This window comes from Sciurus carolinensis, chromosome 15 (genome assembly GCF_902686445.1).
Source record: "Sciurus carolinensis chromosome 15, mSciCar1.2, whole genome shotgun sequence".
NCBI lineage: Eukaryota > Metazoa > Chordata > Mammalia > Rodentia > Sciuridae > Sciurus > Sciurus carolinensis.
In genome coordinates this window covers 31,304,338-31,330,886 of record NC_062227.1, presented here as the reverse complement: position 1 = coordinate 31,330,886, position 26,549 = coordinate 31,304,338, and the positions used below count along the sequence as shown (strand labels likewise).

The 26,549-nt window shown below is 35.6% G+C and overlaps 1 protein-coding gene across 2 annotated transcripts in view; it reads right to left on the bottom strand.

The window, feature by feature from the left end:
- Thoc1 (THO complex subunit 1) overlaps positions 1-24,016 on the bottom strand; it is a 48,683-nt gene extending 24,667 nt beyond the window's left edge. For both annotated transcript variants that reach the window (XM_047525893.1, XM_047525895.1), the window contains exons 1-11: positions 23,935-24,016; positions 21,764-21,837; positions 21,608-21,668; positions 20,336-20,402; positions 16,318-16,436; positions 15,673-15,721; positions 15,024-15,119; positions 13,483-13,565; positions 12,137-12,210; positions 5,460-5,568; positions 3,770-3,901 (exon numbers count right to left, since the gene is read on the bottom strand). In XM_047525893.1, the coding sequence (XP_047381849.1) occupies positions 3,770-3,901; positions 5,460-5,568; positions 12,137-12,210; positions 13,483-13,565; positions 15,024-15,119; positions 15,673-15,721; positions 16,318-16,436; positions 20,336-20,402; positions 21,608-21,668; positions 21,764-21,837; positions 23,935-23,988 (918 nt within the window). In that variant the 5' untranslated portion in view covers positions 23,989-24,016. The remainder of the gene's footprint in view (positions 1-3,769; positions 3,902-5,459; positions 5,569-12,136; positions 12,211-13,482; positions 13,566-15,023; positions 15,120-15,672; positions 15,722-16,317; positions 16,437-20,335; positions 20,403-21,607; positions 21,669-21,763; positions 21,838-23,934) is intronic.
- Between the last annotated feature and the right edge of the window lie 2,533 nt (positions 24,017-26,549).

Here is a 26,549-nt window from a genome sequence, read left to right as displayed (position 1 = left end):
GATCTAATCTTGCAATGCCAAACTACAACCAAACTATATGCCTCATAGTCTCTTTAGTACAAGTCTCTGCACTTTTCTTTCCCTTCATATTTTAAGTTTAAAGTTTCTCAAAGTTACTTTTTTCCCTATCTCATGGTATTAACTAATGGAACTCTAGTGCTGAACCTTGAAAGGTCATGCTTTCTTAATTGCTGGTGACAGTTTGCCTTACAAAGTTTCAGAAAAGGACAACTATTTGAAAGTCAGGTCTCATAAAGTGAATGGAGAATGACAAAAGCATCAATCAAATATGGAGATGTCTCTGAAAATGTTTAACTCTGCTGTTTTCTACTATTAAAATGTTCTTAGAAATGTTATCTGTAACGACTGCATGTCCTAAGAAATGTAACTTGTAACTCTTATGTACATTAATTCTTGGCTGTTTTATAATTTTTTTTGCTCTGATATTATTTAATGCTACAGGTAATCCTCTGATGCTTTAGCACCCCACCCCCCTTTCTTTCAGTGGGGACTGAACCCAGAATCTCACACATTCTAGGCGAGTACTCTACTGCACTGAACTGTATCCCCAGCTCGATACCTCAGCTTTCTGAAAGGTAAGTTTCTTTGAGAAGGTTCTTTGTTAAGCAAGGAGAAGAGCTGGGGTTTTCTTTTCCTCTTCTATAGAAGGTAAAATAAGTTTTGAGTTCTTAATTTAACCAAAGAATTTACAGATTTGTTTCATTAAATTAATAAATGAAGCTGGAGTTTGTGTGTTTGTACCAGGGAATAAACCAAGGGCACTTAACCACTAAAGCCACATCCCCAGTCCTTTTTTATAATTTTTCTTTTGAGACAAGGTCTAAGTTGCTTAGGGCTTCACTAAATGGCTGAGGCTGGCTTCAAACCCATGATCCTCTTGCCTCAGCCTCCTGAGTCGCTGGATTATAGGCTTGCACCATTGCACCAGGCTGTGTATTTTTTTAAAATTTATTTTTCATTTTGGCAGGGGGTGGTTACCAGGGTTTGAACTTACGGGCACTCTGCCACTGAACCACATCCCCAGCCCTATTCTGTATTTTATTTAGAGACAGGGTCTCATGAGTTGATTAGCGCCGTGCTATTGCTGAGGCTGGCTTTGAACTCATGATCCTCCTACCTCAGTCTCCCTAGCTGCTGGGATTACAGGCGAGCACCACCAAGCCCAACTTGTGTGTGTATTTATGACTTGCAGAATTTTATTTTTTTCAGAGCTGGAGTTTAAAATTCAACCTTATCATCTGTTCTATTAGGTAAATAAATCAGTTTAAATTTCTTATTGATATAAGTTGGACTTACTTCTATACTAGCTTCTGCTCCTTTTGTCCTCCCTTACAACCATCTGTGAATTTATAAGATAAATCTATACTACTCAGTGCCCTATTTTTAATCTCTCTGCTGTTTGAGAACTACTGGTTGTTTTTCTTTGGGTGGTTACCCTTTTAACAAATGTTCAAAGTCTAAAGTTATTCAGCATTCCTTTCCTCCTCCTGAAGATTACAAGGATTTTAATCACTAAACATTTCTGCCTTCCCTTTCTATATTACTATTAAGTTCCACATTAATTTTAAAAATCGCGTTATGTTTTTATACTAAAAGTTTTAAGAGTAAATTTACTGTCACATTTTTCAATTTTTGTGCTCACCATTCTTTTCTGTATCCCACTTATTTATTTATTTATTTATTTTTGTGATGCTGGGGATTAAACCCAGGGCCTTGTGCTTGCCAGGCAAGCAATCTACCGACTGAGCTATCTCCCCAGACCCCAACTTATTTCTTATGTGTTCAATTTCCTTCTTCCCAAAGGGCATCTTTTAGTAGTACTTTAAAAACAAGGATCTCTGGGTGGTAAGTTTTCCCAGTCTTTGAATAAAAATGTCTTTCTCTCATTCAGTGTTGAGTGCATTTAGGTGGGTATAAAATTCTAGAATCATAGTTATTTTTTGTTTTTTCTCAGCACTTAAATATGTCTCCACTGTCTTCTAATATTGGTGGCTGATAAAACTTAGAAATCTGCTACATCAAATAACTGTTCCTTCTCAGTAAATCTTTTTTTCTTTTGGTGGCAGTTTTTATAAAATATTTCCTCTCAGTTACAACATGGTGTACAGAAGTATGAATTTATTTTTCTTTCTTCTGCTGAATTAACAGTAGCACGCTCTTAATCTGGGGACTTGGGACTTCCTTCAATTCTTTTCAATACAGTTTCTATGCCATTCCCTCCATTTTGTTCTTTGGAAAACTTATGAGACAGATGTAGGGAATTTCTCACCCTGTTCCAAGATTTTTAACTGCTCTTTCACTTAAAAAACGAAACCTGTCTCACTGTGCTATACTCTTGATAAGAACATCAGTATTTTTAATTCACTAGTTCGCTTTTCATCTATGTCCAGTTTCTAGTTAAATTCTATGTGTTGTGCTTTGATTACATTTTTCATTTCCGGGGCTCCCAATTAGGTGTCATCTTCACTTGTCCCACTGCATTTCTGCCTGCTTCTGTTTCCCAATTTCTTGTTCTTTTCAAATGAGCAAGAAAATCAGTTGTATCTGAGTATCCAAAACATTTATTAAGTCTTAGTCAGGCTGTATATTTCATTTGGAATAAATATATGCATATCCCAACAGGTGATTTTGCTGGTGATCTTTCACTGGATTCTTTACACATTTTGAAATTTTAATCAATCAGTTTTAAATGAGCAGTTTTTTTTCTGTTCACTTACTTTCCCTTCTTTCCCCTCTGTGTGCACCCTTTCCTGTCTAGTGGCTTTGCATTTGCTTCTACTAACGCTCCAGGGACCAAATCTGGAAATAGTTTTAATGATGAATTTTAGAGCAGTTATGTCATGGAATTTCAGGAGGTTTCATATATCCAGTCACCAGGAAAGCAAATGGACACAAAGTTGAGTCTTTGTTATCTTTAGGTCCATAACTTCTTATAAGACCATAGGCCTTGGCAGAAGATTGCTAATATTTTTTCTTGATTTCTTTTCAAAAGTAGATAAAATTCTACCCCAGCCCCCAGCTTCCAGGAGTGAATCTTGCTCTGGTTCCTGGTCCCACATGAAGCAAATCTGATCTCTGTTTGTAGTGAAACTCCTGATGCCACCAACTGCTTTGGATATAGTTCAATAGGCTAAGTGTTCAGTTTCACTCGTTACTTGAGCTCTGGTCCATGAAGACATTGATCTTGTTTCTGGAAGCCCCGCTTTGTCTTTTGGCATTCTCTTTTTATATTTTACCTGTCACTGTTATGTGTTTGGAGCAAAGGGAGTGAGCTGAAACATAAACTCATTGTGCCATTTTGACTAGAAAAAGTTATACAATCCCTTAGCATGGTATTTGAATGAAATTACTCATTAAGAAGTATAAACAGATTAGCAGGAAACTTTAAGACTCCTTATTTGTACCTAAATGATAAACTAATTATAAAATACTATTTTCATAAATGCATATTAAATCCTAATTTAAGATTTAAAATGCATACACTTAAAAGTATTTAAGCTTCATTTATTCTGAAATGTCTACAAAACAAACTTAATGTAGAACCTCTTTTATCTTTGAAATCAATTAGTCCTACATGTTCAAGGCAGAAATGAGACTTTAAAACTAACATTTGTCAGCTTTAACTGAAAGTAAAGTGAGAAACATCCCTATGGAACTTAAAAAGACTAACGGCTAGAAGGAGGGGGGAGAAAAAGAAAGAAAAAAGAATACTTATAATTATTCACAGTGAAAAAGAAAAGATTTATACCTTTTCACTTGTTAAAAATTTTGCAAAATACACATGCTCTCCTCCTGTTTTCAATTCTTCCATCTTTTTCCGGGAGGCCTGAGTATCATCTAATTTATAACTCTTAAAAACAGCTAAAACTTCTTCAGAATACTGAAAAGTAAAAATATCAGTTAGTTTTTTTGGTCATTGTTATCAAAAATTTGTTTAGTGCTTTTCCGTAGCAAATACTTAAATTTATTTCCCGTAAACCATATATGTATAATGTTAGGCACAACCTCCAAGAAAAATTACAAGAGCAAAATGGTGATAAAAACTCTTTTTTATGAGATTTCACTCTGTTGTCAAAGTAGCAAAGAAATTTCTCTTCCTGAAGAAATATGATTTCTTACAGTTTGAGGGAAAGGATGCTTTGAGAATATAGTACTCTCTTGGTATCCACTCATGGGGGATTGATTCCAGGACCTCACTCCTGCCCTATTACCAGAATCTCAGGATGTTCCAGTTACTTACACAAAATGGTGAACTATTTGCACATAACCTATGCATACTTCCTGTATACTTTAAATCATGTCTAAATTTCTTATAACGCTTAATACAATGTAAATGTGATGAAAACACTCATTATACTATATTGTTTAGGTAATGATGATAAGACAAAGAAGTCTGTATGTATTCATTACAAGTGCTATTTTTTCCCCAAAGTATTTTCAATCTATCATTGGTTGAATTCACAGATGTGAACCTACTGATATTAAGGGTTGACTGTATACAGAAATTTACCAGTAAAATTAATTGTTTAACCAGCTATGGAAACTTTCAAGCAGTTCCTGTGCTAAGACTGTGACCAAACAAAAATGAGGTCACATTCTGTCTAGCTAGAAGAAAATTCCTTAACAATTTCTTGCTAACAAACTTAATCTGAATTTGGATGGTATTGTCCCCTCTAAATTGCATAAAAGATGAAAACTATTTTTAAAAAACTATTAAAAATAACAACACACACCATGCTACTTTATGAGTTACCCACTTATCTCGGATTGTGATTAGAACCAAAAAGGACAACAAATCTTTAGCTTAAAAAAAAAAAAAAAAAAAAAAAAAAAAAAAAAAAAAAAAAAGAAAAAGGAAAAAAAAGGATGAAGAAATATAGAGAATTATTCTCAAACAAGTTTGGTAAACTTTTTCTGTAAAGGACTGAACAGTAATTACGTCAGGCTTTGTGGCCCATTATACTGTTAGGTGCAGCTACTCAACTCTGACAGTACAGCACAAAAACCACCAGAGATAAATGAATGGTCATGGCTGCATTCCAATAAACCTTTGTTTCTATGGCTGTAGGCTGATTTGGACCCAGGTCATAGTTTAAAGATCCTTTTTAAAATAGGATAGCTAAAATAATTTTGTGCAAAGACTAAATGTATTCTGAAAAAGAAATCAACAATTTGTTATTTATGGTGACAATAATCATTATACAATAAATTCTCAAAGTTTTCATTACCAACTTTCATATTCTCAAGTCACTTTTAAAACTCCACAAAATCAGCAATTTAAATGTTAATTTACAATTTAGCTTCTGTACATTATAAAATAGGCATAAAAATATCAGGCAGAATTCTCTAATCAAAAGTATGCCAAACAAGAATAAGATTTAGCTCTGCCATTAGCTATAAAATAATGGATTTTTGATAGTCTATGACTAGCAACTCACCTTCAGAAAAGTTTTCCATGAAATCTTCTCATAGCATTGCACTGGGTTCCTAAAGTAATCCTGAAGTGACCAGAATTTTCTATACAGGTTGTAATCAATTGGAATGGAGCTAATAAAATAAATATTACATTAAATCATTAAAATTGTTTTACAAATAGGTAAATGTTTTTAACTCTCCTTGGATCACAAACTCTATGCAGAAACTCATGAAAGCCATGATCTCTTTCCTCAGAAAAGTGCACATTCACAAATAATTTTATAGACTTTTGTTGGGGGACAGTTATTGGGAACTGAACCCAGGGAGCTCTACCACTGAACTACATCTGTAGCTCTTTTTATTTTGTATACTGAGGGAGGGTCTCATTAAGTTGCTGAGGTTGTCCTTGATCTTGCAGCACTCTTGCTTGAGCCTCATGAGTAGATGGGAATACAGGCATGCATCACCATACCTGATTTATATATACTTACAATTTGAGAAGACTGAGAGACCCCAATAAACCCTTTTTATTTATATTAGTGGAGACTCTGAATTTTGGCTGAACACATGGGTATTCAGAAGACTATGTTTTTTGACCTCTCTTGCTGCTATGTGTGGCCATGTAAAATCAGTTGGGAGTGGGAGTCACATGGGCAACTTTTGAACCACATTTTATCATTTGCCTTTTCTCCTTCCTTCTGACTCAAAGGAGACTTTACTATATGAAAAGGGGCAAACACCAAAGTATGGTAGAATAAGAAATTAAAAGAAATTTGGGTCTCTAGACAATTTAAGTACTGGCCTCCAAGCCTTGGACTGCCTGGATTTAGACATGGGAAAGAAATGAATTTCTACATTGTTTAAACCAATTGTTAATTACTTTGAACCTATGTTAAACACTACAGGCATTATATCTTAGGACACTAAATTAATAAGTCCTAGTATGAGTCAAACACATAAGATACAAATCAAGATAGTAAAACAAAAATAAGCCCTTTTCTAGTGACTTTATGATATTACTAAGTCAGCTTCTCATATGGCTGTTACAAATCTTTGGTGGTGAAAGAAATTCTTTTAATTTTAAAATTTATAATTGATTAATGTTTTAATTTCTAACGTTGAAGCAAAATTTTCAGACTTTTTAACCCAAGAAATTGTTTGTAGTAAATCCTCTGTATGATTCAAAATAATCAATGAAATTTTTTTTAGTATTAGTCATATTAAAAATGGTTTGAGGTCATACTACCAAAAGTGCTATACAGATTCAATGCAATTCGAATTAAAATCCCAATGATGTACCTTACAGAAATAGAGCAAGCAATTATGAAATTCATCTGGAAGAATAAAAAACCCAGAATAGCTAAAGCAATCCTTGGCAGAAAGAGTGAAGCAGGGGGTATCGTAATACCAGATCTTCAACTCTACTACAAAGCAACAGTAACAAAAACGGCATGGTATTGGTACCAAAATAGAAAGGTGGATCAATGGTACAGAATAGAGGACACGGACACAAACCCAAATAAATACAATTTTCTCATACTAGACAAAGGGGCCAAAAATATGCAATGGAGAAAAGATAGCCTCTTCAACAAATGGTGCTGGGAGAATTGGAAATCCATATGCAACAGAATGAAACTAAACCCATATCTCTCACCATGCACGAAACTAAACTCAAAATGGATTAAGGACCTCAGAATCAGACCAGAGACCTTGCATCTTATAGAAGAAAAAGTAGGTCCAGAGCTTCAACATGTCGGCTTAGGACCAGACTTCCTCAACAGGACTCCCATAGCACAAGAAATAAAAGCAAGAATCAATAACTGGGATAGATTCAAACTAAAAAGTTTTCTCTCAGCAAAGGAAACTATCAGCAATGCGAAGAAAGAGCCTACTGAGTGGGAGAAAATCTTTGCCAATCATACTTCAGATAGAGCACTAATCTCCAGAATCTATAAAGAACTCAAAAAACTCTACACCAAGAATGCAAATAATCCAATCGACAAATGGGCTAAGGAAATGGATAGACACTTCACAGAAGAAGATCTACAAGCAATCAACAAACATATGGAAAAATGTTCAACATCTCTAGTAATAAGAGAAATGCAAATCAAAACCACCCTAAGATTCCATCTCACCCCAATTAGAATGGCTATTATCAAGAATACAGGCAACAACAGGTGTTGGCGAGGATGTGGGGAGAAAGGTACACTCATACATTGCTGGTGGGGCTGCAAATTAGTGCAGCCACTCTGGAAAGCAGTGTGGAGACTCCTTAGAAAACTTGGAATGGAACCACCATTTGACCCAGCTATCCCACTCCTTGGCCTATACCCAAAGGACTTAAAATCAGCATATTACAGAGATACAGCCACATCAATGTTCATAGCTGCTCAGTTCATAGCCAGATTGTGGAACCAACCTAGATGTCCTTCAATTGATGAATGGATAAAGAAAATGTGGTATATATATATACAATGGAATATTACTCAGCCATAAAGAATGATAAAATTATGGCATTTGCAGGTAAATGGATCAAACTGGAGAATATCATGCTAAGTGAGATAAGCCAATCTCAAAAAACCAAAGGACGAATGATATCGCTAATAAGTGGATGATGACATAATGAGGGGTGGGAGGGGTTAGTGTTGGGGTTGGAGTTGGGTTTAGGGAGGGGGGCAGGAATGGAGGAAGGAAGGACTGTATAGAGGGAGGGGAGGGGTGGGAGGGGTGGGGGGAAAGGGAAAAAAATGGCAGAATGAATCAAACAACATTACCCTATGTAAATTTATGATTGCACAAATGGTATGCCTTTACGCCATGTACAGGCAGAGAAACATGTATCCCATTTGTTTACAATAATAAAAAAAAAATGGTTTGAGGTTATAATCATCTATAATGGTTGAGGAATTATCATCTATTTCATATTCTCAAATAGTCACAAAAATTTCCAACAATTCCAAAATTAATTAATTCCAAAAATTAATTATCTGTATGTACAGCTATGTACTATAATATAATATAATATAAGTAAGATTATAATTCTGTATGGGAACAAAGTTGATTTAGTCATCTACAATAGTCATCTACAAGAGAATCATTATGTTAAGAACTGCCTTCTCGATTCTGACCAGTAAAAGGAAGTAAATTCATCCACTATTTTTCATCTTTGGAAAGGATACACTTAATATTACTTTTTTGGATGCTGAGGCATATGAGGGGAAGTATTACAATGCTTTTAAAAGATTATGCTAAAATATATCAGCATGCCAGGCACAATAGCACATACCTATAATCCCAGCGGTTCAGGCAGAATGATTGTGAGTTTAAAGCCAGTCCCAGCAACTTAGCCAGGCCCTAAAGTAACTCACTGAGACTCTGTCTCTAAATAAATTATAAACAAACACCAGAGATGTAGCTCAGTGGTTGAGCATCCCTGGGTTCAAACCCAATATCAAAAAAAAAAAAAAAAGGTAGCATAATTTTTACCACATACTTATTAACACATTTTTGAGGGGTGGGGTAAGGGTTAATATTTGAAAGTCTAAAAAGTGCTTTAGTTTTTTTCTATATAAATAAGAGGGTTAGAATAGAAATGTATAAAACTACAAGTCTAAAATTAGTTTTCTACAAAAGTTTGAAAAGATATATAAGAAATTCCAGATAGAACAAAAAATATTTTAGTAAAACATATAGAAGCACATTTGATAAAGTGCATTCACATCTCTGACAACTTCAACTACCTGTAACAAAGCCGTGAACCTAGAAGTAACTGAACAAGGGGCTGGGGTTGTGGCTCAGTGCTAGAGCACTTGCCTGGCATGTGTGAGGCCCTGGGTTTGATCCTGACCACCACCACAAAAATAAATAAGTCAAATAAAGGTATTTTTCCCATCTACAACATTAAAAAAAAAAAAGCCCTGATCTGCAAGAAAACTGATCACAAAGTTCACGCACTTAACTGATTTACAGGAATAAGATTATACCTTCAGGTTTTTTATGGATACAAGAGACACAGAAAAACAATTTCCAAAACACAAAAGGAAATTGGAAAATGAAAAAAGCATTATACAAATTACTTGTATCCAAGAAATACCAAGAACCAATATTTGCATACATGAATATTTCTGAAATGAAACTGCTTTTAAAGATTATATCTCTGTATATATACACAGAGGTTACTCAGAGATTGACTGAATATAAAAATACATCTTGAAAAATCAGGAAAATTTGTTTCAAGAAAAATGGCAGGCAACCTCTTACAGAGAGACTCACATAACCATTTTTGTCATTCAAATTGCTAGAAGTTCACATCTAATTTAATGCTTGATATCAATAACAACCTTATTTCAAGCTGTTAATCTGCCTGTAAAGACTTCTGATTTCTCCCATTGTCTTTAATTGGCCTGATATGTGTTTGAAGTCCCACAGAATCTATTTCATTTTTTGTGGTGCTGATGATCCAACTCAGATCCTTATGCATGCTAGACAAGTGTTCTCCTACCAATCTGTAACTCCAGCCCAGAATCAATTTTAAGGTAGTATTAATATATCAGCATATTAGCACACAAATATACTAATATATATATTAGTATATATTCCTAATATATGTAAATATATTAGGAAATTTTCATAACTGAGATGCTAGTATATTTTGTTAACCACCCCCTGCTTCATGGCTATATTCCTGTTAGATGCTTTTCCTTTCTCTTTCATGGATAAAGAAATTTCTTGAAAAAGTTATCTAGACTCTATGCTACTACTACATCACTTTTCATTCAATCCTCAACCCACTGCAATTTTTGTTTCACCTTTACCATTCAACAAGAACTTTTGGATTTTCTTATCCACACCAAGAATATGTAGCTATTACATGAGCAAACAGTAACAAATTAGAAGCAGCAGTTACTACCTAAAACTGAATGTCTAGAGCTGGGCACAGTCAAGTGCAACTGTAGTTTCAACTGCTGAGGAAGCTGAAGCAGGAGGATCACGAGCCTAGGAGTAACCTGGGCAACACAGGGAGACCCCCTGCCTCAGAAAGAGGAAAAAAAAAAGGAAAGAAAAAGAAAGGGAAAAAAAGGCATAGCTATTTTACCAAAATATAAAACTTGGTTTAAAACAAAACAAAACTGTTCATCTATTTTATAGGACTTTACATGTTGGAATTTTAATACAAAAATTTTTATTGATGTCTATTTGAGTCAAATATGAAATGGACCTCATGTTCTGCTTTGTAAATCATAGTGGTTAATACCATTTACTGATATACCCCCTAAGTAATTCCCCATACACTTGTTGCTTCATTCAAAAAATAGTGATTGCAATAGACAGAAGGGAAGCTGAATGCTGGATACTCTTATAAGGGATTCTTCTGCAGTGGGACTAATTTATGACCTTAACATTAGAGTTGAATTGTCTCCATAGGTCTAGGCAGCATCCAATTAGCTTTGTCTTGGGGCCCTGTTTGCCCTTCAGGTGACCCATTATCTTACAGTTGACCACCCTGGCCACCCTATCCATAATGCACATGAACAAGTAGGTTTCTAAAAGACTACTATAACTGCTGGGTGTGGTGATGCACATGTGAATCCCAATAATCTAGAGACTGAGGCAGAAAGACTATAAGTTTGAAGTCAGCCTTGGCAACTTAGCAAGACCCTTTCTTAGAAAAGGGCTGGGGATGTAGCTCAGTAGTAGAGCATCCCTGGGTTCAATCCCTGTGCCCCATAAAACAACATCAACAAGAAAAACTATAACTGTATAGTTAATAACTGTAGTTAATAGCTAGCTACAAGACACCAGATAGACATGGTTCAGAGTGCTTTATATTTTCCACTCTATGTAATGTCAGCAACTACAGTAATTATAACAACCAAGTGCCTTAGCAGGCCTTTTCTGATCATAAACTTATTTAATACTCTCAACAACTACAGTGAGTAGGTGGCATTACTATATTTTAAAGATACTGAAATTAGGCTGTAGGGAGGTGAAGTAACTTGCTCAAGGAAGATGGGAAGTATTGTAGTCAAGCCTGGAACTATACTACTTCCAGATGCTGCTGATGGGGGTCTGTTTGAATTTGAAATCTGGCATGGCAGGAATACATCTTCCTGTGCAGATACAGCAATTCCCTCTTCATCATCTGGGTGATAAAAATGCAAATTCTTCCAATTCTTTACAACTACTGATAACTTTCATTGCCAGATACCTGGAAGAGTGCTAGTGAAAGTACGCTTTCCTTCATAGCTTCCTTTTTCTCTTCCTCGCTGCTTCTAACTAGCACAGTGAAGAAATTATTTGGAAGGAAGGCTCAAGGATGTAGAGGATGAGAAAAGACATAGTAATAAGAGACAAAAGGAAGAGAAGAGGTCATTGTTTCTTCCATTTCATTAAATGTCAGTGCAATACCCCCAGGTACCAGGTCTTCAAGTTTAATGGAAGAAGAGAAGCTCCAAAGGTTGCCCTTGGTTGGCTTTTCAAATGCTGCGAATATGCATAAAGTAGGCTATGTAAATGACGTACTACCTGCACACAATTCCAAGATCCATCAACACAGCCCATTACTGATTTAGGATTTAAGCCATCTATATGAACATTATATATAAAATAAATCTATAAGCATTTATATCCTCACTCCAGTACTTGGTAAATCATTAAGGGATTATCTTTTGCAAATTGAGAAATGTGCTTAAAAACTCACCATGTTGTTGGAGCTTCATCATCTCCCATTTCACCTTCTTCTACATCCATCCCTTCTTCTCTATCCTCAGTGTGCTAAATTTTAAAAAATGGACAGCCTGTCATGAAGTAGTTATCAGGCAGAAGGTAAATGCTAGAATAATAGGTCATGTACATATTGACAATCTGTACTAGAGAATTCTGGTTACAGTAACATTTGGACACATAATCTCTAAGAAAATGGGAATTCTATGTGACAGGAATCCAAAAACTAAAGAGCACCATGATAATGACATAACATAGGCATGAAGACATAGTGAAAAGATTTAAGTCAGTTTTCTTCTCAACACAGGTCAACAGATTCTCTGGAATCAAATGGTTCATGGCTAAATGTTTTGGAAATACATAAATTGATAAAAACAATTCTATAGTGAAATGGACAAGTTTCGTGAAGAAGCAATCTTAGAAGAAAAATAAATTTCTATCAATATACAGTAAAATTATTCAACTGTAATATTAATCAAATAAATGGAGACTTTTTTTCAGATATTTATAGCAAGTAAGCAAAGATTTTGAAAAATTAAAAATTCCCAGTATTGTGTGGTTGGGAAAACAGGAAGGCATTCTCTATCTGCCACTGATGGCAGTATAAAATTGGCACAATCCTTTTGAGAAGTAACTGGGCAATAGCTATAAAAATTTGAAATGTGTACATATTTTGACCTAGCAAATTTACTTAAATGAGACACCTGCATAATTTAGCAATGATATATACAATACTATTCACTGTAATGCTGTTAATAGTTTTTTATAATATGAGATTATCTAAATGTCTAACAATGTGGGATAATGATATATTCATTTAAAGACTTATCATGAACCATTTAAATGTACTGATGCTTAAACACATCAAAAGAAGAAAATGAATTTAAGAGCAGTATGTACTATATAATCTAATTTGGGGAAAAAACCCCATAAATTTGTACATACATACAAAAAGTCCTAAAAGGTTAGACGGAGAATATTAAGAATGGCTTCAGAAATAATATGTATTTGGTGTAAAAAAATTCAAATAATGTTTGAAACGGAAAGTATAGCTACTCTATAATCAACTTTAGATTACTACTATTAAGTATAGCTACTGTACAAATCCACTCCAATAGAAAAATAGATATTCCATAACCTTAAATTATAATTAGCTATACTTTCTATTTTAAATAATTTGAATTTTTTTACATAAATACGTATTACTTCTACAAATTAGAAATAAAAGTTTTCAAATTTTTGATGACTTAGAGGCTCAGTCATATGAATTATTTGAAAAACAAAATTATAGAGAGGATCTCTGAGGTTTTATATCAGTCTCACCTTTTGACCCAGAGTGCTTTCTTGCTCGTTGGTATTGAAAACAGTGACATTTTCCAGATTAAACTGACTCTGCAAGTTAAGACCTATTAAAAAAAATTTTTAAAGATTTTCAAAGCAAATCCATTGACAACTAAACTTGTGTAAGAATATAACTCATGTTAAATTCTGAGAAGTAACTGGGCAATACAGCCAGGAGCAGTGGTGCATGCCTGTAATCCCAGGGGCTGAGGCAGGAGGATCATGACTTCAAAGTCAGCCTCGGCAAAAGTGAGGTGCTAAGTGAATCCGTGAGACCCCGTCTCTAAATAAAATACAAAATAGGGCTGGGGATGTGACTCAGTAGTCGAGTGCCACTGAGTTCAATCCCTGGTACCAAAAAAAAAAAAAAAAAAACCCAAAATCCCCAAACATATAAAATACTAAAAGTATAAACAAAAGATCAAGTCAGAAATAAAAACCACACCTGATTTCACATACATACTTCCTAAAATTATTTCTCTTTCTTTTTTTTTTTCTTTTTTCTTTTTTTTAAAGACAGTGTCTTACTATGGCACCCAGGCTAGTCCTGAACTTCTGAGCCCAAGTGATCCTCCCACCTCAGTCTGGGACTATAGGCATGGGTTGCCAAAGCTGGCTATCTAAAATTCACATCTTAGAGATTTCTTTAGGGTTCACAGGGAATTTGGTGAGGCAGTATAATGGATATTTAATTGGAAATTCAAAAAAGATCACAGGGAAAGAGGCATACACAACATATGAAGCAACATTGGCTAAAATTTTTATAAACAGGATAAAAGACACTAATCTACAGATTTAAGATGCCCACAAATCCCAAGCAGGATAAAGACGACATAGATACATCAGAGTAAAACTGAAGAAAACCATAGAAAAAGAAAAATTTAAGAACAGAGAAAAAAATCTAGATTACTGCCAAAAACGTTAGATATCTGATTTGTCTATAGAACAATGGAAGACAGGGGATAAGATAAAGATTTCCCATGAAATGAAATCTTATATCTAGTGCTAACCTAGAATCTGAAATCAACCAGAACTATTCCACAAGAATAAAGGAGAGCGAGGAGCAGTGGCACACGCCTGTAAGTCCAGCAACTCTGGAGGCTAAGACAGGAGGATCACTAGTTTGAAGCCAGCTTCAGTAACTCAGCTAGACCCTATCTCCAAGAAAAGAAAAGGACGGGAGATGTAGTTCATTGGTAAAGCACCCTAAGGTTCCCTAGTATCAAAAAAAAAAAAAAAAAAAAAAAAAAAAAAAAAAAACCACAATGGTACCTATCTACATATTTCAGTGTGATTCAACTGCATATTAATAAGCTTTAAACGTGAAGAATCAATGACTCTGTTTCAGGATAACTTACATATTTAGGACTGGTATAACTATGTACAAGTAAAAGAAAATACAGTAACAATTTTCTATACTATTTTTCAATGTTTTAAACCATTTTTATTATTATTGTAGAATTCAATCCAGTAAAAAGTAGAAAATTTCCTGTGAAGAAGTTATTCACTGTATAAAAACTTACCTGATTTTTCAGATAGAGGGAAAAGCCTGGCCAAAAACAGTTGAATTCGTCCACAAAAGACTGTATTCTGAGATTTAGATAATCTTCTTAGAAGATCTAATAATACAGAGAAATGAATGAATGTTACACAGAAAGAATCTTACAACAATATCTAACTTTCTTAATGAGTTTGTTATGAGTGTTTTCCTAAAGAAATGGTTTCAAAATGGGGGAAGAAATCATTGTCACGAAAACTACTATCAGCAACAAAACAAATACGGCATGGATAATACAATTTTACAACATTTTTCTTACTTTCATAGTTTGCACACAGAAGAGAGCTTAAAATTAATGATCGGTTTTAATAAATCAGACTGCTTCCTAAAAATGAAGATACTAATGTCTATCTTTAAAATTTTATCAATGAAGGACAACTGGGGAACAAAACTGACCAAATTATGAATATGTAACATGTTCACTGTTATGTATAATTATAATGCAAACATATGAATGTATGAATATGCAAAAATTCCCACTATTATATATAATTATAATGCACCAATTAAAAAATAGCAAAACAGCAACAACAAAAGAAACTGATGTTATCACTGGTATGTAATTCAACCACTTCCATTTTTAAAAATAATAATTTTTTCACTGAATTACTTACCATTGCACATCCGCAATAAATAATTCTTCCCAGCAGAATAAAATGTACTCTGGAATTAACACAGAAATTATTATTATTCTTCAGAAGCTGTCACACCCCTTTCAATAATAAGTCACAGGAAGTGAAATATTAAAGAACACTAATATGCGCTAAGAATCTGCTGTTCTTTCACTTTTGTCAAGCTAATAACATTTTCAAAGAAATAAAAAATATTTTCAGATATGTAAAATAACACAACTCTGTATCTGCTATAACTATCTGAAAGTATGTATCTTCAAGTTAATTTTTACTACTCAATCAAGTTTTGCACTCAAATTTTTCTCCACATGGTTCTTATTTGGCTTTCCCAAGAGAGCACAGTATATAATTCTTTCATAGGGACCAACTTTTGGGCAATCAGCAATATCAGAAATATAAGCAAAAGGGGCTGGAGTTGTGGTTCAGTGGGTAGAGTACTTGCCTAGCATGTGTGAGGCACTGGGTTCGATTCTCAGCACCACATATAAATAAAATAAAGGTCTATCAACATCCAAAAAAAGTATTAAAAAAAAAAAAAAGAAATACAAGCAAAAAAACACAACTATTCTCAGAACTTGGGATCTATTCAGAGATAATGTTAACAGGAAAAGAAACTAAGGCACTTACTGATTTCCATGTAGCGACATTTTTTTCCACAAAAGTGAATATCGTGTCACATTGATCCAAAGGAAGACAATCCAAAACATCTCCCAGCAATACAAAAGGTGTAGATGCAGTACAAATACCTTCAAGTGGAGCACAAATCCATTTAAAAGTTTAAAAAACTTTCAAGTAAAATAACCAATGAAAAATAATTCTGAAGTATATCCTAAAAGGTACACTTTGTAACTCACATCAAAGTCTTATAGGGACAAGAAACAAAAGCAACCTAAAGTCCAAAATAGACATACTGAAGTAATTTTTTGATATGTACACTCAACTTCATAAAGGTGATACAGTAGTTTTTTTTTTTTTAATAATATCTAGAGCATTTACTATATGTCAGGCACACTAAGAGCTTTAAATATACATTTAATTTTTATAACCCTAGGAGATAAATCACATTATCTTCATTTTATTGAATGGGAAAATCAAGACACAAAAAAGTCAAATAACTTGTGCAGGATCACAGAGCCAATAAATGGTAGAGCTGGGATACGAACCCAGGCAGTCTGGCTCCACAGTCTGTTCTCTTCACCACTAAGCTATTTGAGAGAATATATGCAATTAAAAACAAGGGTTATGATGACTACGATAACTTGGAAAAATGCTTGATATAATGTTAAGTGAAAAAGGTAGGATTCAAAATTATATGTGTATCATAACAATAAATGTCTTTAAAAGCCAGAAAAACTATACCCACATACCAAAATGAATGGTAATTTTTAAAAGTAGAAGGATTAGGACTAGGATTTCCCCTTTATCTCATTTCTGAATGTTTTCTAATGTTACCAAATTATCTTTGATTTAAAAAGATTATCTTCAAAAACAGATGAAAAGGTTTGATTTGATTTCAACTATGATTTAACATTTAAAATAACAGTATTGTTTCAGGGAAAAGAATGATTAAAATAAAGTTAGTTTGTCTCTAAAGACACTATTACTAAAGAGCAATATAATAAAGACTTTTTTTTTTTTTTTTGTGGTGCTGGGGATTGAATCCAGGGCCTTGTGCATGTGAGGCAAGCACTCTACCAACTGAGCTATATCCCCAACCCTACCAACCCTAAAGACTTTTCTTAAAGATAATTTAGACTAGCTAAAAATACTTTTCTATCCCTACTCATTCTTTTTTTCTATTTTAAAGGTAATGGTACTAATGTTGTGTTTTAAAAATGTACACTTACCTATGGTATAAGGGGAAAAAAAAAGTCAAGGGGCACAGTAATCCCCAAACACTGCATTGATAGAATATATCCAGAAAAAGGAAATAGTATTTCCAGCTCTACTCTGCACTGGTAAGGCATCAAGAATGCAATGTGAGAATACTGCCTAGAAATAGTGGGTGGCTAAGGCAGCATATTTCAACTCATCACAAGGGTTGAAATAATAAGAACTGTCTAACAGGACACCATCAATGGGCATGGTCTAGGAGAGCCTGGGAAACCACCTATCAGGAAAGTTATAGCAGGCAGGCAGGCTGGGCCAGAGATAAGGTGACATCAAAGTCCTTCATGAAACTTAGATTCTGTGATACTCTATTGCCTGTAGATCCAAGAGGCATATTCTCTTCCTTTTGTTACAGTGTAGTCTACAACACATGCAATAATTATAGAATTTAGGAAAATTATCTGTATTCTACTGTCAAAAAATATGAGTCAACAGAACTAAACAAGGGCCTGGGAATTTCATTTAAAAATAGAGAATGGCTCATAGTGATTCTGATGAGCTGGCAAGAACAGGAACCATTGGGTTATATGATCTCTGAGAACTTTAATAGCCTGTATCCCAGCTTCCACACCAATCTCTCTCATTATCTTAACACTGGCCACACATCCACACATACCCGTCTCTCATTTCCAAATGTTCACATTACCATGATTTTGCTTACAATTTTTTTTGACTAAACAGTCTTCCTTCTCTTTATTACATGGCAAATTTTGACTCTACCTTTCAAAGCATCTAAAAGACTCCCTGATATCTTTAAGCAGACCACCTTCTCTATGCTTCTAAAGCACACTGTACATAAATTCCCATAGCATATCCTAACTAATAACCTTTGCAATAGACCTAGCTTTTAAAAGGTAGGCATTTTGTATGTTTGAACTAGCAAGTGTCTGATACTGAAGAAGCTCAAAAAATATCCACTGAATTGAATTAAACTTATTTATGGACAATCTTAAAATAGGTCACATAAATAATCCTCTTTTAAGAAGAAAATTCCTGCTCAAATAAAATAAAAATGCATTTAAGACTTCATAGTTTAAATTCATAAATCCTCACCTTTCCCAATTAAGTTTCTAAGTACCTTTTACAACTTCAAGTGTAAAAGCAACACCAGTTTCATAAGGATAATGCTAAAAGTTAATGAATAAGCACACACTACAAACTGTTTTGACAAAAAATAGGCAAGGAACACTGCACTGTGGAACTCAACTATGCCTAAAGAATGAATGAATTTTAGGCAGCTTGTATAAAAGTCTGAAAGGTAAAGTCAAAACTTACAAACTTAAGTTCACAAAATAGCTTGCTGCAACACTGGAAGGCCACTTTTACCTTGCATGTTCCGGTTTTTATAAAAATAGGAATTAAAATACTACATGATATATATATATATATATAATGCTTTCTAGGTTCAAACCTAGTTTTCACATGTATTATCTGAATATATCAAATGAATATTTTAGCCAAACTGGTTAAAGAATACTAATATTTTTCACTTCTTTCTGAATATATTTAACTATTATGTTAATAATTATTAGCTCCTTTTATGTGTTAGGCTCTGTGTACTTACTATGTACTTTGTTTATTTAAGGTTTCTTTTTTTGGGTGTACCAGGGATTGAAGCCAGGGGTGCTTAACTACAGATCGGCATCCCCAACCCTTTTTTATATTTTATTTAGAGATAAGGTCTTGCTGAGTTGCTGAGGTTGGCTTTCAACTTGCCATCCTCCTGCCTCAGCCTCCTGAGCTGCTAGATTACAGGTGTGTGCCACCAGGCCTAACTTACTTAAGATTTCTTGAAACTATCCTATACTATTCACTGGCCCATTTTAATACTCTCCTGTCAGCAGTCTCTCTCAATTCAATTATTCTTCTCCAGTTGCTCTTCAGTATGGCATACAAAGTCCTTTAGGAATGACCTTAATTTGCCACTCCTGCTTTTTTTCCTTATCATTCTCACTATCCTCTCACCCCTCCTGCTCCACACAGTTCTCTACCCATGTTGAACCCGGCCCTTTTCTGTTTCTGATGAACTCACTGTCTCATATTTCTGCTCTCATGTTAGTTTCCTTTCTAAAACCTTTCCTGATTCCTTTAGATTGTACAATTTAGCTGGGCTTCGTGGTGCATACCTAAAATCCCAGCTACTCAGGAGACTGAGGCAGGAGAATTCCAAGTTTGAGGACAGCCTGGGAAACTTAGAAAGACCTTGTCTCAAGATAAAATAAAAAGGATTGAGGTGGAACTCAGAGGTAGGGCAAGCATAAGGCACTGGGTTCAATCCCCAGTAGCACCACAAAAAAAAAAAAAAAAAAAAAAAAAAGGAAAAATAATCTGAAATTTAAATCACTTTTACTTTATTTCCTCCAACCACACTTCATTCCCAATCAACCACAGTACTTACATCACAGTAAGACATTCACATGTTTCCTCCATTACTAACTAGTTCCATAGGTGGGGAATATGTGGTGAACCACTGAGTCTCTAAGTCCTAAATTACTACCAGGCACATAGTAGATGCTCAATAAATATTTACTGAATGAATGAAACAAATGGAGAATAAAGAAAGTGCCAAAATGTGCACTGAAGGGATGAAAAACAAGTGTGGATTAATTTGATTGGGACAAAATCTTGGCAATGGTGGGTGTTAGGCAATATCTGACAAATGAACAAAATCAGACACAGAGGTATGGGGGAAAGTTTTCAAGAAAACATGTCATATCCAATATAACTTTGAAAAACAAAACAAAACTATACTTACCTTCAGTTACTCCCCCAATAGCAAGAGAAATAATAGCTAAAACGTTTTCACAGGATGAATGATTTATCTACCAACAGAGGAGAAATGATTTAATTTAGGGATAAGAGTTCATACTAATTTGATTACAATAAAAACATGCCCTCTGACATTAAACTGATTATCACAAACATAGAACAAAAATATTCTACATAGAAGATAATATTTTCTAAGATTAAAATTTGAAATATGAACAGTCATATATAGAATTAATAATTCTAGCAGAATGTCAAGTAAGTAATAAGCAGGGAACTTGCTCAAAACCAATGGTCTTAGAAAAATGGTGACATTAGCATGACTAAGACCATAAGCTAACCAAACACACAAGTGCTAAGGTTAGAACTCAATGGCATAGGGCAAAAACAGGGCTGGGGGAATATTAATACTTGTGCAACATATGTCTGAGGAAGGGTTGGATAGTATGTAGTACTTAGGTACTATAAAATCACAATACCCTGCATTTACTGACTGTTCATTGTATTGTTTTACACAACACTGAAAGAATAGTATTTTCCCTTTTACAAATCAAACTGAAGCTCCAAAAGGGAAGTAACTTTCCCAATGTCTCACAATGGAAAAGTGAGTCAGTCTGAAGAACAGGAAAGAATCCGTTTGATCCAGAATTGTCTGAGAAAAAGGGATAGTATATTAGAACACTAAAAGAGAATCGAGATCTTTGGGTTCCAACCTTTGCTTGATCAAGAATACACTACTGAAAATTTTTTTTTCATTTAGAAGCCCCACTAACAGCAAATAAATTCAGATTCTCTATGGTTAGATTAAATTAGTTTACTGAGGGAGAGGCCTTAGTTATGTAAGTATGCTTACTGATGACGAGGATGCCATTGAAAAATGAGGACATGAAATTCTAGTTCCTAAGCTGAATATCCTTAGACAATACCTTTCATGTCACAACAGGACATGCCACTAATCATATAGCAATGAGACAATTCCACCTCCAGTCACTCTAGTTCTAGCTCACCAAGATAGCATGTCAACTTTTTCATCACCAAACCCTGAAATTGCACCAGCAGTATCAAAATCCTTCATTATGACATAACCCTTATTCTACCAAGTCAGTTTTCACAAGGCAGTAAGCCCACACTAGGGGAAAAAAAAGTCATGTATAAAGATCCATTCTAAGGATAAAAGCAATTTTCTAACAGCGTGGTTTTTTTTTTTTTTTTTAATTTGCCAGTAAAATTTTAACAATTAATAAAATAAAAGCATACTTACAATTTCTTCTTCTAGAACACCTCTGAAAGCTTGGTCAAGTGTACATTTTTTTTCATTTTCACTATTAAAAACAAAAAAGACATCTGGTGTTTTAAACAATGCAGGGTAAGTATAAATATTTAGATAGGTCTTCTTCCATGGACAATAATGCCTTACCTGCCAGGTAACTGGCTGAAGGTACATAATAATGGCTTGATATTTTTGTTGTTCAAGGCCTCTCTGGTAGATTTCTAGAAAAATAAAAATGGCAAATAATTGGAAAGATTCTTATTATTAAAAATATATTATTCATCAACACAATGCTTTTCTAAGACATGTTTGTACGTGGGAAAAACTGCCTGCCGGTCATTTTCTCAGTAGTCCTTATTTCAAATGTCACTTCATGATACAGGGTCCTCAAGACTTTAAATCTAGTAAGAGCTTCCAACTAGACTTTTTCTTTCTGGGTTTTCCGTCCTTCTTCTCCTCCTTTTGTTTTTCTTTCTTCTTTTTTTTTGGATGTAGGATCTGGCTATGTTGCCCAGGTTGGCTAGAACCTGTGGGCTCAAGCAATCCTCCAGCATCAGCTTCCCAAGTAAGGGACTGTAGTGTCCACCACCTCACTGGGTTCCTTTTTACTCTCTTTTTAAACATCACACTCATAAGCATATGCTGCCTTTTTGGTTTTTTTAAATTCCATGTGGTTCCTTATTTACATGTTTTGGTTTTGAAATTTCATTAACTCCCTCAAGATCCTTGATAATACTAGCCTATTCAGTCGATCTAACCTTATATCCCACTACTTTCCAAAACATACCTTCCACTAAAGTCTGGTCACTTTTTCATCATTTCCTGTCAAACTCATCTAGTGTATTTGCACATTCATGCTGTTCTTCCCACCTGCTCATCCAAATTCTATCCATTTTTCCAGATTCATCTAAAGTCCTACCTCCTCCAGATACTTCACTCGGCTCAATCTCACATACACAGTAAGCCACTGGTTAAAGACAAAAATATTGCAAAGTCATTCATTCTGTGTAAATTCATGTATTTGGAGTCATTGAATTACCTCAGAGGGAGGTGGATTTATACTTTAAATGTTCTCTCCTGGCTCTTACACTAACCAGCTGAGTAATTTTAGGCATATCCCTTTATCTCCCAGTGCTCCCTTTTCCTCAACAGTAACACAAAAGGGTGGTTTCCCTTACTATCATCATCAGCTTGTTAGAAATGCAGATGCTTTGGCCCCCACTCCAGACTTACTGAATCAAGATCAACATCTTCAGGTGATATCACCCAATGAAGCTTGAAAAGCACTGAACTGTATTCAATTCAATGGTCCTTTTCAGGGTTAATGTGACTGAAGTTAAACGATTTTGTTGACACCAACAGGGCATAATTCATAAAAACAAAACAACGGCATGGGGAAAACTATTGACTACAATGGTTATTTTTTTTTTTCACATAATTTTCAACCTGGGTCACTACAATAACCAAAACACAATTAAATATCTGAGTAATTGAATCATGCCTTGAAATATTGGTGTAAAACGTAGAGACGAATATGGCCAAATGACCTGGAACAATGTTCTTAATACATATATTTCTGTTGTGGGCAACATAAAAAGAACAGTGGATTTGAAGTCATAAAATCAGAGAAGTCATTTAACTTCTGGGGGGGATCTCAGCTTCTATATCATGTAACAGGGATAATAAAACAGCCCATTTTAGTGTTACTCTAACAGTTGGATAAAGTAACATGAAAGTGCTCCGCAAAATGTTTCCGAAATGCTCAAACTACCTTTTTTCACCGGGCAAGAATAAAAGAGCAGCTGGTAACGTTTCCCAAAGGTGATGTTTGCCTTTTCCCGCTGAGGAGTTTCTTTTCCGTCTCTTAAGGTGAGATACTAAGGGTCAAAGGGCGGTGAACAGGCTGCTGGAACACCTGGTCGTTTAGGAGGCGGAGCGGGAACCGGGTCACTGGGTATAAACCACTCCCGCCCTCCGCCTTCAGCAGCTCCCTTTCTGGAGACACCTGCCAGGCTAAGCGAACAGAGAAACCGGACTTGACCGTGCAAGTGAACTCTCCGCTCCCGGCATTAGGGCGTCCAGAAACAGGGTCACGGACCGGCGGCCAAATAAGCAGAGGCGGACAAGTACTGGACCCACGAAAGAGGAAGGTAGTGCGCCTTTTCCTACCTCCCAGCCCCCGGCGGGGCCGGGAGTGGACGCCGCGGCTTACACCCCTCTGTCTCGCTTTACCCCAGGGCAAAATTCGAGAAATTTCAGGGAGAGGAAAGGAAAGAACAGTGTCGGGTCAGGACCGCACCCTCCCCAGGCCAGCTCACCGTAAACCGCATCCGCGCTTCGGGCAAACTGAAGAGCGGCGGCGTCGGAGACATCTTCTCGGTTGCGCGTGCCCGCCGCCGCTCTGCGGCGCCGGGTGATGACGTCAAACCGGGAGCAACGAGATTGCCGGCTCAGAGCGTGGCTAGAGTGGCCTCTGAGCGGAGGTTCCCGCCAGCTGGCTCTTATGCGTTTCCGGGCTGCCTGAGTTCAGGTAGCTGGTAAAAATCATCCGCACAGTGCTTACCCCGAGTTCTCGGGTAACCCCGTAGGGTGAGGGGACTTGGGACCAGAGTCCTTGTGGTTTTCCTAGTTTGTGGAAAGCGGGTGAAGGGCGGCTGTTTGCGGCTCAGATGGCGCACAGGAAGGTTATCTGGGGAACTCCGGGCTAGGGAGGTTGCGGTCGGGACTGCCGGACCGCTGTCTTCCCCGAAGTTTGAAGTTCGGCGTGATGACACGCCGCGGATTTTGACTCAGTGGACCCTGTAGCTCGTGGTGAACTCTTTCCTCTTTTCTGAAATGAAAACCGACTCTATTCACCGGGCGGTTGAAGAGGATGAAATAGCGACCGGAAGCGTGGATTGTAGAGCAATATAAATAGTGTTTATTAATGTTTTTTACCTGGAATCAATTAAATTTGCCTGTAGTTCTCTGGTAAAAAGAGAATACAGCCCCCGTAACTGATTAGAAAATCGGCTGTGCTGTACCACATCCCCGGTAGAAGGATCCCTTGCAAAATCGTGTCCCTTTGCAATTTCCTCCCTTGCCACTTATCCCCCGGGAAAGGCTTGGCCAATGAGAAGCTGAACAGCAGTAATCCACAGTCGGAGTTACACGATGGATAAACCACTGACTGAAACGCGAAGGATTTTTTGCTCTTACTGTCCCTAAAGAAGAAAGCTAGGTGCACACCATACCTTGTTCTCTACACTGATACCCAGTAAGAATACAGGGAGCTAAGGAAAAGATGACTTTGCAGAGTCTTGTCCCTAAGTGTATTGTGAATAATGATGACTGCCTGGATGATTGCAGCCTTTTTTAGAATCAAAAGAATCATTGAGGTTTAATTGTATCTCATGTAATGTAATTTAAATGTAAATTAAACTTACAAATTGAGACCAAATTAGGATGATTTACTTTGGAAATATAGTTCATTAATATAGTGTTAGGAGAAGAAATGAGCTTTTTTTCTTTTCTCTCTCTCTCTCTTTTTTTTTTTTTTTTTTTTTTTTTTGCTGCCACAATGAGTGAGGCAACAAAACAGATGAAAGAGGAAAAAGTAGCAATCATCAGGTAATAGGGAATGTTTAAGGGGTATAGATTTTCAGGGTTAATTTAAAAATTCTAGAGAGGGATGGTGGTAGTTACATAACTAATGCTACTAAATTGGACACTTAAAGTTGGCCAAAATGCTTAATTTTATGTATATCTTCCATGATAAACAACTTAAAAGCTATTTTTTTAAAAAGCGGTGGTCTTTGGTTAGGTAATAAAAAATGGAAAAGATAATAACAGACAATTATGATCTTGAACCCTCAAGATAAGATTATCTGCAATAAGGAAAGAATTTTTAAAAGATGTCCATGAAAAATTACAGTAAAGTACATTAGCATTTAAATTGTGAGACATTTTTATAATTCACAGTGCACTTAATATGCTGTACTCCATTAAATCCTCTAATATTTTAAGCTAGATAATAGAGCAATTATGGCCATTTAACACAAAAAGAAGCAAACTTAGAGAAGATTCTTGATAGAAATTGTCAAAAAAAATTGAGACTAGCCAGAGGTTTTGATGCCAAATTTTGTGCTCATTATACTGTTATACTGTCTTAAGTAATGACCAATTTTTTGTGTGTACCTTTTATGAGCCAGGCACTTTTTCTTGTGTTATTTCTACTCCTTACAATAATTTCATACATATATGTTAACAAGGAAATAGCTTTGTTTACCCTAGGTCACATGCACAGAGCAAGCTGAGAGGGGGATGAGTCTAGACCAAATCCCAAAGCCTATATTTTTCTCAATTTTTTAAAAATATATGTTTTAGTAGTAACTGGACCCAATGTCTTTTTCACTTATTTATATTTTTGTGGTGCAGAGGATCGAACTCAGTGCCTCACATGTGCAAGGCAAGTGCTCTACCACTTAGCTACAACCCCAGCCCCCCAAATCTTAACTCTTGAATCTTTATCAAGCCATAGACCTGGTCAGAGGCTTATAAATTATTTTCTTACAAATGGGTAACAACAACAACAACATAATAGGCATTTTTAAAAGATAATAAAACAAAAAGTTTTTAAAAGATATGTAATAAACATTTTTAAAAAGAACCAACATCCAATGACAGTTAACATTTTCACTTAGAATTATTGAGCACCTGTTCTTCCTTATATGATGGCTTTTGAGATAAGATGATGTGTACTGTGGACTGCTGGTTAGGAAATGACCTTCCACTGGAATCTCTAGGTGTGTGGTTTAGAACAGTTCTAGGTATTCTTCATTCCACGTCTTTTCCCTTGGGCACTCTTGAGTTTTATTTACCACTGGAATGATAAGATCTAGGAAAAAAAGGACCAAGGGGGCAGCTAAGTCTGCTTTACTCTTAGACCCTATCC